General features: G+C 59.1%; 1 protein-coding gene across 1 annotated transcript in view; it reads right to left on the reverse strand.

The window, feature by feature from the left end:
- Positions 1–4,889: 4,889 nt before the first annotated feature.
- The window catches only part of EPHA10 (EPH receptor A10), a 41,378-nt gene continuing 34,730 nt past the window's right edge, over positions 4,890–11,537 (reverse strand). Inside the window, exons 8-16 of the mRNA XM_040455818.1 lie at positions 9,976–10,037; positions 9,724–9,849; positions 8,476–8,661; positions 7,975–8,036; positions 7,545–7,748; positions 7,095–7,244; positions 6,709–6,902; positions 5,861–6,016; positions 4,890–5,702 (exon numbers count right to left, since the gene is read on the reverse strand). Of these exons, the coding sequence (XP_040311752.1) occupies positions 5,588–5,702; positions 5,861–6,016; positions 6,709–6,902; positions 7,095–7,244; positions 7,545–7,748; positions 7,975–8,036; positions 8,476–8,661; positions 9,724–9,849; positions 9,976–10,037 (1,255 nt within the window). The 3' untranslated portion in view covers positions 4,890–5,587. The remainder of the gene's footprint in view (positions 5,703–5,860; positions 6,017–6,708; positions 6,903–7,094; positions 7,245–7,544; positions 7,749–7,974; positions 8,037–8,475; positions 8,662–9,723; positions 9,850–9,975; positions 10,038–11,537) is intronic.

Consider the following 11,537-nt stretch of genomic DNA (forward strand, 5'->3'; position numbering starts at 1 on the left):
CCTTTACAAGATGAGGCATTCCCCCGGCCTTCTCTCTCCCCCACGTGCATTGCCTCACCTACTGAACAAGTCCCTTAGCTCCTTGCCCGCTCCCTGAGAGCTGTCACCTGCACTGCCTGCCTCTACACTTTGCCATCATCTAGCATTTTCTGACAGATGATGCACACGGTGGAGGACGTAACCTATCCTTGGCACCGGGGTGCCAGGAAGACCCCAGCTCCCCATCTGCAAATTTTCAGTGCCCACAATCACACGCCGCGTGCCACGATATGCTGAGAGCCATCGGGGTGGAAACGGGACACACCGAGGATACACCCCCTCAAAGGGTCACATGTCAACCGTCCTCACCATGCCCCGGCTGACTGTCAAGGATGAGTGTGGCGGGGAAGGGAGCGGATGGGGCCAGATGCAGTCTATCTGGGAAGGAGTGTGATGTAAGGTGTCTGCAACGGGGAAACAAATTTTGGGTTTCTGGTTTTTCTCAACTTCCAAGAGCAGTCTCAGTCAAAACATATTCCTTGGAGCGAGGCTCGAGATGCTCGAGATACCCATCATCTGCCCACAAGATGCAGGTCAGCATCGAGGTCATCCGTGAACTGAAAGTTTCTGGCTCTTCTCTGCTGCCCAAGACCCCAGGGGGCCCAGCTACTAAAATGGGCCCGGGAGGCACCCTGAGGAGACTAGCAAGGTTTTGCCTAGATACTGGCAGATGCTGGAGGGCTAGATGGTAAGGGTACCAAGAGATTTGCAGAGAGGGCGTCATACAGTAAGAAGTTGTACTTGCGTCCTGAGCGGTGGGAAGGGGGCAATGGGATCTGCTAACCCTGTCGTGGTTAACACGGTTAATACTAGGTTAATATGGACGGTGAACATGCTACACGGTTTCCCCTGGGCCCTCCTGCACCTCCCTGGGGACTGGGTCAGGTGGAAGGTCCCTAGACTCCCACAACACCTAGGATTTATCCCTAATGCTGTGTCTTTCGTGCTTTTTACTTAACCGACCCCCAACCTCCCCCCGCCCCCCCGTTAGGCAGCGAGGTCTTCACATCCTCGTGTCTGCGACAGGGTAGGTGCTGGATTCACTGAATGACCAAACAGCTTGTGAAACCACAGCAGCAGCCTTGCTGCCCAGAGATGCTCCTTACTGCCCATATACTGTACATCTACCCGTTGCCTTACACCTTCCTAAGAATGACATTTTGCGGGCACTTGCTGTGCGCCAGGGGCTGTGCTCAGTGTTGGTGGGGGTCCTCCACTCCTTGTCTCCACGCCTCTGAGGCAGACCACCAGCAGAGCAGCACTCCCGCCGTCCCCAACCTACCCACGAACTCCTCCCCCTCGGGGAGAAGTGACTTACCCAGTGGGATAACCGGCTTGAATCGGTGCCACCTGGCTTGTCCCGCAGGTCTGCGTGCTCACGAGCCGGGGGCACGCTGGTCTGCTCCCCGTCCTGCAGGAAGTTGGGTCGGGCAAAGGTGCCCGTGCAGAGGAGGCTTGTGGCTGCCTGGCTCAGACCGGGACTAGGAGGGTCTAATTCAGGGAAAGGCCCTTGGCCCCGATACACCACCACTCATTTATCGAAGACGTACATTTTACACATTTTAACATCTCTGAAGTTGGGATGCATCTTCCAAGCAGATGGCATGATACAGTTGAATTGGCTGTGATGTTGCTGAGTGGTACATCTCACACTCAATGGCATCTTTGATTCGAAGGAACATGGTGAGCAACAGTCTCCAGTCAGCCTTATCAAGAAGCTGGTATCTTGCTGTCCGTCTGTCCCAGTGACTAGTGCTCAACTGGTTTTGAGCACAGGAAGGGAGGAAAGGGCTGTCACGTATTGCCATCCCCGTCACCCCAGCCCCGGCCCTGAGCACTTCCCGTGGCCTGACGAAGCAAATAAAGAAGACACCTTCTCCATGCTGTGACCATGGACATCCCGGCCCAGGGAGTGCAGAAGCACTAGCAAACCGGAAAGGGCAGGGGCTCGTGTGTGTGTGTGTGTGTGTGTGTGTGTGTGTGTATGTGTGTGCGCGCGCGCTCAAGGGGCACTCCAGCACTCAACCTGCATCCCCACTCCGCCCTAATCACTCTCTTATCCCACTCTTCTCCCTTTGCAGCACACCGCAAGAGATTCCCGAACCCCACTCCTCGATCCTCAAGTAAGGGTTGAATTATGTCCCCTCAAAATTCACATGTGGAAGTCCTAACCCCTGGTACCTGAGAAAGTGACTATTCGGAGACAGGGCCTTTCCAGAGGTCATCAACTTAAAATGGGGTCATTACGGTGGGCCAGCCCAGTACTTCTGAAAGGGGGGAAATCTGGATGTGGAAGGCGATGTGATGACACAGGGAGAAGCCGGCCGTCTGCCAGTCAAGCAGAGAGGGCTGGAACAGACCCTTCCCTAAGTCCTCGGGAAGAGCCAACCAAGCCTGCCGACACCTTGACCTCGGACTTCTAGACGCCAGAACTGTGAGCGAGGAGCTCTATCCTGCAAGCCCCCTCTTGGGGTAGGTTACGCAGCCCCCAGGGGAACATCCCCCCACCCCAGCCACTCCCCCACCTTCTGCTCGCGAGACTTCTCTGTATTTCACACCCACACTCACTGCTCCTTCGCCTCGATGGCTGACTCCTTCCTGGCTTCTCCCCATTTCTCCCCTCAGGCTCTGTCTCCTGCTCTTCCTCACCAGACTTGGGCAGTGTCACACTTGCTCCAGAGCTCCCTCTCCTCCCAGTGCTCCTCAAGGAGCCTCCTCACGGAGGCATCAACTTCGCCCCACCCTGGCCCTCAAAGCTCCGTCTCTAGCCCGCGTCTGTGCCAAGTTCCAGACCCAGCACCCACGATCTCCAGGAGGGGCATCTCCACCCGCACCTCCCGCAAGACCTCAAACACATCTAAAATCTAGTGTGTCGTTTCCTGCCTTCCCCGCACACACCTTACCTGACCTGCTCCCCTCCCCGTGACTGTCTAGCTCAGAAAACGGCACCATCACCTGAGTGTTGCCTGGTGGTGGGGAAGGCGATGGAAGGCAATGGAAGCCTTCTTTGGTTTGCTACTTCTGAGACCAGGCTGCCCTCTCTAGACTGGGAAGCCTTCCATGCCAGGAGTCATTCAATTAATCTCACAGACCTCAGACACACACTGGAGACACCCCACGGGGAGTTGGGGGAGGGTGGAAACCCTCCCCACATAAGCTCTTAACAGTTAAGCAACTGTCACTGAAAGAGGTACCATTATCACAGACAAGTTTTTATTATTTTGTCCTGCATATAGAACCCAGGAAATATAAAAACATCTCCAGAATTAGTCAAAGGAACTGCATCCCCAGCCAGCCCCTGCCCTCCCTGGATGGGCTCAGATGGGGGAGCCGGAGGGTTGCAGGCCACTTCCCTCTGTCCAGTGAATAAATTCCATACAAAAATAGATCTGTAAGGGCTCCCAGAGAGCCATCGGCCTGCATCTGCACAGGGCAGAGGCCTGGGAGCCCTCAGGATTACGGGACCTCGCTCCTCGGTGGAGGGGAGGTCTACCCTGGACACCGAAGTCCTGTCACCACAGCCAGAGGGCCCTTCTGCAGAACAGCTAGGGGATGGGGAGGGGCCTGGGACCTTCAGAGCATGACTGATGGAGCTAGAGATGGGGATGAGGCACCCTCCACCCAAGAAGGGACACCGGTCCCCTCTCCAAGCTTGGGTGGGGGGAGGGGCGAGCCTGGAGGGCACCTGGCAAGGGGCCAGACCCTCCAGCCCCGTCAAAGGTAGAAGCAGGATCTCAAGTTCCCCACCCCCCCCCCCCCGCCCGCCACCCCACCACCGCTATACCCTCAAAGTCACTGACTGGGGCAGTGCTTAGGAGGTCAGGAGCGGAGGGAGGGGCTCCAAGGAGAGAAGAGCAGCTTCTGGCAGGGCGAGGCCAAAGGCACTGCTGTGAGGCACCGTCCCCCACCATGGGCGCTCCCCAAAAATGCGCTGCATCTTCCAGCCTCCAGCCTCCTCCTCATGCTGGCCCCTCTGCTTGAATGCCTCTTGTCCTAGGCCCTCCGCCTTGGCCTGTGCGAAACTCCACCCACGCTAAGGAAAGACAGCCCCCACACCCACCTTCCAGGCCTTATGCATCTGCTCTCAGCCAAGAAGCCCTTCCAGACACACCTCCGTGTACACAAATCGTGAGTGTCCATCTGCCCTCTGGCCCAACGGCCCACAGACCCCGAGGTCTCCCGTGGGGCCTGGGGTATTTTTGGAAGGTGCACCTGTAGTACTTCTCGATGCCCGAGCTCATCTCCCCACTTAAGCTGAGCCCTCCAAGGGCCAAGGCCAGCTCTGTGTCTCATTCACACCCTCCTCCTTCCCACCCATCTCACCCCACATACAGCCAAACCCAGAGTAGGCATATGCCAGGGATGTCCTGGACAAACTCAGCCCCTGGGACCCTGTCCAGATCCAGCTGCCTTCCTGCCATCCTGTGAAAGCCCCGGCCTCACGATCACCACTGCCTCTGGCAAGCCCTTCTGGATAAGGAACTCAGGAGTTAGCTCAGTGTGGCCACTCCGGCCAGAGGGAGAAGGCGCTCTCCCACGGGAGGCTGAGTGGTGGCCAGGAGACAGAATTTGCAAGAAGGGGTCACCTCAGAGCACCCCTGGGCTACCTTGGGGGGAGAGTGTTGGTGTCACAAAATAGGACCAAGGACCCTCTCTCCAGAGCCAACCTCATCCCTAGACTGGGAGCTGGGGGCATGGGTTCTAACTCCAGCCCTGGCCCTGACTCCTCAACAGGCCTCGGTTTTTCCTATCTGCACAGTGCGGCTCAGAGCCTGTCAGAGAGAGAAAGTCCACCTCTGAGGCTGGAAAGCAAAGTTCACGGGTCCTCTGAAGAGAAGATGTCTCCCCTCATGCTCTCTGCAGATGTCCGACCAGTGAATGTATAAAAGGAATGCAAAGGGGAGGCCACGATGGGCCTCAGGGGAGCACCAGGACCTTGATGGCCTAGTCAGGACCCTCACCCTCACCCTGAACTGTCAGCCCAAGGGCAGGGGAAGCAGAAATCAGCTCCTGAGTCTAGGGCCCTTGGGGTCCAGCCCCTGAGTTCAGCACCACCTCTGCTGCCTGAGCCTCAGGACCAGTGTGCAGACAGGGCCGAGCCCAAGCGCAGGCCCTTCAGGATGGGCTGCCGGGCAGTTGGGGTCCTCGCCAGGTCTCACAGAAGCCCACTAGGGGCCCGTGCCGCCAACCGGCCAATGGGTCTGTGGGGCAAAGGGGCACCCACTGGGGTAGGCCCCAGGCCCCAGTGGGTGTGGAAGACAGAAAAACATGAACCAGGTGATTTAAAGCTACATTTCCCCTCCCCGCCCTGACCACCTTGGTCTCTGGGACCAAATCTCAGGGGTTCTCCCCAGGGATTTAAACCCTTTGGCCCCGGGGGACGGAGTCAGCAGCCAAGGTGTCCAGACTGGGGAAATGGGAAGGGTAGGCGGAGGAATGGGGGGACCGCGGTCCCGAACAAGCTCTGGGCCTGAGTGTAGGGAGAGCATGCTCACTTCCACACCCGTGGAGCGCAGCTGGCCAGGGTCCTTGGCAGGGCTGGGGCCGCTCACACCTGCACCCCCTGGCCTTGCATCTGGAGCACTCGCGCCCGCAGCGCACTGATCCCGCTGAGGAGGGCCTCCCGGTGTTCGGCCGAAGAGATGCCCAGGCTCACCAGGTCCCTGAAAGAAGGGCCGGTCAGACCCAGCAGGCTCGGCCCTCTTCCACTCTCCCTCCCTCTGTGTGGACAGGGGAAGGGTCTGGAATTAGGACAGGCAGGGGGTGAGGGGGGGGGTACCGGGTAGATAGGGGCAGGGCCCCCGGGGTTCCTCGGACTCACTGGGCGCCCATGGCAGCCACGGCCTCCAGGCTCCCAAAGCCACCTGCAGCAAAGCTGTCCTTGTAGCGGCCCAGGTCCAGGGCCTCCAGCCATGCGCCCACGGAGCCAAAGGAGGGAAAGGTGGAGAAGGCACGGTCTGCCAGGGGGGTGGGAGGCCTGGGGAGCAGAGGGGCTGTGGTCAGTTGACAGCAGGGATCTGGTGCCCAGACCTGGTCACTCTCCTGAGGAGAGGCCACCTGAGAGAGGACAGGAGACGGGGAAGGCGACCCAGCCCCAGGGTGGACGTGGCTGCATGGAGCATGAGGCACCCCCAGAGCAGGTGAGGGTTTCAAGATACCAGTCAGGTAGGTAGAGAATGGATTGCACCTGAGCCAGCCAAAGGTACTGGGAGGATCTGGAACAGTCTGGGGGATAGGACACACCTCAGACAGTCTGGGAGGTGATCTATATTATATCTGGGGCAACTAATACTCGTTTCACTTATTCTATTTATTGCAACTACAAGCTTGTCAGAACTATTTCCACACACATTCACCCAGTCAGTGACCACGGTACTGGGATGTGTGAGGCAAAACCCAGGACAAGCAGAGTGACTGAGATGGATGAAAATGTACATGAGTCTGAGGCAGGCAGAGTATTAGCTCTATCTGGGGCAACTGGGTGAGCAGGCGTAGCTGGACGGGTGGGGGAGGACGGGGTCGGGGGGGGGGGGAGCAGGACAGGTGGGGCAGCTGGATGTGGGCCGTGTGGGGAGGCCACTCACGGAGAGTGAGAGGTCAGCCGGCCGGATGCGGCGTGGTTGGGGATAGGCGGGAATGTGCCTGTGACAAACGAGGCATCGGCTGTACCTGGGAGAAGTGGTCGCGGCACACTTTGGGGGTTCTGGGTCCTGCGCCATCTTGCTCAGGATGCTGTGGATCTGGGAGAACCTGGGTCGCTCGCCTGGGTCCTTCTGCCAGCAGTCAAGCATCAGTCGATGGAGGGGGGAGGGGCAGTTCCTGGGGGGTGGCAGCCGGAAGCCATCCTCCACTGCCTTGATCACCTGGGCCACGGAGGTGAGGGGCAGACAGGAAGCTTTAAGTCCCTCCAACGCATGCGCACGTCCCATCCCAAGGAAGACTCAGGCAGTGGCCAGGCAAGACCGGAAGCAAGCAGACAGTGAAGTGGGGTCTCAGGCTAGGAGGTCAAGGGTCACTGGGCAGGGGTCAGGAAGTTGGGGCCTGAGGTCACTCACGTCTTGGCCAGACATGTCCCAGTAGGGCCGCTCCCCAAAGGCCATCACCTCCCACATGACGACACCAAAGCTCCACACATCACTGGCAGAGCTGAAGTGTCCAAACTGAAGCGTCTCGGGGGCGGCCCACAGTGCTGGGCTCCGGCCACTCTGTGGACGGACAAGCACGTCAGGGGCAGGAAGGGACCGGCCCAAGTACACCCGGGGCTCCCCGCCCCACACAGCCCCAGATCCAGCCCCGCCTGCCATCCTCTCAGCTGCACGTCTGGGGAAGGCACATAAGCTGACCAGAAAATGAGGCCCACGCTGGCCTTTACTCGGGACCAACTGGGGGCAGGGACGGGATTGCAGGCAGCGGCCCTGACACAGCCAGGAAGAGGGGAGAAGTGGGTGAGGGGGACTCTGGTGCAGTCTGATGGGCAGGTCTGTCTGGGAGACGGGAATCCTCACCATGGTGGTGTAGACAGCCTCCGCTCGGTCCCGGGGCCCCCGTCCAAAGCCAGAGATCTTGCAGATAAGGCCACTGCTGACCAGCACACGGCGGGCCGCCAGGCCCCGGTGAACGTAGCCCATTTCCGACAGGTACTTCATGGCTGACGCCAGCCCGGGCAGCAGCCCCATCAGCTGCCCGGCCACCAGCTGGCCTTCGTGCCGCTGTGGGAGGAAGTGCTACACACTCAGTTCCCTGGTGCTGTGTGACCTCAGGGAAGTTACCTGGCCCTCTCTGGGTTTGCCCTGTGACCCACCAGGCCAGCCTGGCCAGTGGGCACCTTTTTAGGGAATGATGCCAAGTGCAAGTCCCACCAAAGAGAAAAGTGAGGGACGAAGAATAACGTGGCTATCAGTACCCTCCCCGACCCCAGCGACCCAGGACACTCACCCTCAGGAAGCCGTCGAGGGCCCCATGGCTCATGTACTCGGTGACGATCATCAAGGTGCTTCCTGTGCCCAGGGAAGGGGAACACACCCACTGAGCTGCCTGCTCCCCTCTGCCTGCACACGTGCTCCTCCACCTGGGCCCCAGCCCGGGGCCAAGACGGCCAGAAACAAGTTTCCCCAGTCGTGTCACCCTCCTGCGGGGCCCAGGATCCTCTATGCCAAAGAACAGAAGAGGAGACCTCCGTAGGAGGACCACGGTCAGGAGCTGCAATAAGTTTGCTAAGAAAGATCACCCAAGGTCCAGGCGATCCACCCCACAGAGTCACTGCAGGTCAGAAAGGCCTTTCAGGGTCGGAAGGGCCCCCGAGTCAGTGAAAGCAAGCTGAGGCCTTCTCTCCATCCTGGGCGGCCTAGGAAGGGCCTAAGCCTTCCATGGCTGAAGGAAGGGCACCCCACCTCCACCCCGTGTCCACCCCCATACTTGCGGAGCACAAGACCTTACCTCGGGTGACGACACCCTCCAGCCGCACGACGTGGCCATGGTCGAACTGGCCCAGGGTGAGGGCCTCGGCCAGGAAGCTGAGCCTCTGAGAGTCGGAGCAGCCGTCCCTCAGCGTGTGCACGGCCACGGGGAGCTCCTGGCGGCCAGGGAGCTGCAGACAGCCGAAGGACAGCTCCCCGAACCGCCCTGTGAGGAAATAGCACCTCAGACAGTCCCCCGGAGGTCACCCGCCCCCCAGCCAACCCAGGCAGGGTGAGCTGAGGCGAGAGCAACTTTTGGATCACAGGCTCTTCTTGACCTGGGACTCAGAGCTCCCGAGTTCAAATCATGTAAACCGAGTACCAGCAATGTGACGTGGGCTTCCTCTCTTTCCTCTCTGGGCCTCGATTTTCTTCCCTGTGAAATGGGAGTTCCTCCCGGCCCGCCTCAGCAGGAGATTTCAAAGACTCCCAGAGAGGATACTGCACATGCAAGTATATCAAAGGCTATTAAAGCCCAGGGTGACCCAGGAAGGGTGACGATGACATCTCCTCTGCCACACTACCCCTTTCTGGCTTCTATCCAGTGGGTCTGGCAACAGTGTCGGGGACAGTGTCTGGCTCCTGGTAAAGTGGCTGCCTTCTCTGAGTCCAGGGGCTGAGGGTTTGCAGATGGGAAGGAAGGAGGCCAGGAGACTGAAGAGCAGAGGGCAAAACACCTGCTATGAGCCAGGCCGGGGTGCTGAGGGCTGCAGAGTCCCCACCTCGGCTCTGCATGAGGCAGCTATTGCACCCATTTTACAGACAAGAAACAGGTTTGGAGCAGAAAGGGCACGCGCCCCTGGTCACACACCTGGGCAGAGGTAGAGCCAGGGCAAAAACTGAGGTTTGGTTGTCTGGTCCCAAGTTTGCAAAGGCCCCTCCCCACTGCCCCACGAAGGCCCGGGACTAAACCTCTGCCAGTGGCAGTCTGCAGAGGCCGGCTGGAAAAGGGCAAGAGCGGGGAGGTCTCAGTGACCTTGGGGACAGGGAGGGTAGGAAGGCAGGGTCACGGACTCCTCTGCCATCCCCTTCCCTGGAACCTGGTGGGCGGAGGTCCCGTTCGGTGTGGAGCTGGGGCCTCCTGGCCAGGTGGGGACTGGGGTGAAGGCAGGGCTTCCGGAAATGGGGGAGGGCCTCGGGGCAGAGGCGGGCTTGCAGGATGGAGGTGGGATGGAGTGGAAGGGGGCGGTTCTTGGGCTGTACAAGGGTCCCTGGAAGCCCAGCTTGCCTGCTCCAAGGCTTCTCTCCAGTGTGACGGTTTTTGCATCCAGCTCCTTGGCAAACAGATGAACAGCCTGCAGCGGGTCCCCACAGCTCTGGGGGTCTAAGAACGTGCGGCGTGTCGGGACTTTGACTGCAATGCAGAGAGAGACAGAGATGGGCCCGAGGAAGGGGGCCCGGGGCCGGGGGGGGGGGGGGGGGAGTAGTTACGCAAGCACAGCAAGGAAGAGGGCTAAGGAGGGGCCAGGCAACAACTCACAGTGGAAGTACAGCTCCTCCTCGTCGTGGGCATCCTGACCTCCTTTGCCATAGGGGCAGGGCCTGCGGAGGTGCAGAGTCCTTCTCTGAGCTGGGCAGCATCCCCTTCCCATCTCACTAGCGCCCAGGGTGGCACCTCCTTATCCCTTCCAAACCACAAGATCTGTGCCCCAGATTTGGCTTGTCCTGCTTTGAAAGCAGTCAACCTATAACCCTAGCCCCAGACCTAACCCCTCATCCTAATTATTCCTAATTATTTTCGCTCTGAGACACAATGAACGTTCTTGCAATTCCAGAGGTACCCAAATCCATACCCCCGACTTTGAACCCAAGCTGCCTGCCTGCCTACCGGTGAGCAATCCAGGTGGCCCTTGCACTCAGGGGGGCCTTGGTCTAGCCAGGGAAACAAGCACTGAGCATCAGTCACAAGCCTGCTCACAGGTACCAACAGGGGAGAAGGGCGCAACGTTGTGAGAACACACGGCGGAGGGACCTGACCCCCTAGACCATCAAGGGCGGCTTCCTGCAGAGGCAGTCATGGACCAAAGCACGGCATCACCATCAAAAGCACCACAGACTGGCATTTGGGGCCCCTGAGGCAGGGCCTTGCTGGCCCAGAGGAGAGCCTCCGGGGTGCCAAGGTGTCATGACTCAATCTGTATTTTAGAAATACCATCCTGGCTGCAGCTGTGGCCCCGCAGGAGCTGGCCGTGGCTCAGGCTACAGGGTGAGTGTGGACACAGAGAACAAAAAGCAAGAGGACACAAGTGACGTTTAGGTGACAGGGGCACAGGGCTCAGAGATTGCTAGAAGGCAGAAAGGGGGAGAGAGAAGGGAGGAATGACTCTTGGTGTTCAGTTTGCCCACCTGTTCATGGTGGTGCCATTTACCAGGACGGGGTGGCAAAGGGCTCGTGCTGAGCCGGTAGGGTCTGCTGAGCCTACAGAGTAGGCAGGGAGGGGCGAGGAGTAAGGAGTTAGAAAGGAGTGTGGGGGGTTTGGAGGAGGGGTCTGCTCTGGAGATACAAGTTTGGGAGCTGGGGGCATTGTCCAGGAAGACGACAGAGCCTGGGAAGGGGGACTGTGAACGAGTCTGAGGACCCCAACACTGAGAGATCGGGTAGAGAGGAAAGGAGCAGTGGAGGACATCACAAAAGAACCACCAGAGAAGCCAAAGGGTAACAGAAAGGAAATCAGGGGTGACACTGTCACAGGAACGAAGGAAAGAGAAAGTGGAGCAGAGGAGAGAGACGGCGTGAAGGCTCCAAGGAGGGGCGGTTAGGGAGACTGGAGAGAGAAGATCTGTACCCTTCTGTACAGATGGGAAAGGGGGAAAAGGCTGCCATTGAGGATAAAATGGTCACGATGATGGTCAGTAGTCCAGGCTCTGGAACCTCATGCACAGACTGGCTTCCCAGCCCCTCCACTTGGTAGCTGCGGGACAGGGAGGCTGGGATTTCTCTTTAATAAAATCGGGATCAAGACAACCCTACCTGATACAGCACTGTTGCACAGAGCTTGCTAAGCAGTCAATAAATGTCAGCTGTTATGTGGGGCGGGGGGG

This window comes from Herpailurus yagouaroundi, unplaced genomic scaffold, assembly GCF_014898765.1.
Source record: "Herpailurus yagouaroundi ecotype Mexico unplaced genomic scaffold, PumYag 77, whole genome shotgun sequence".
NCBI lineage: Eukaryota > Metazoa > Chordata > Mammalia > Carnivora > Felidae > Herpailurus > Herpailurus yagouaroundi.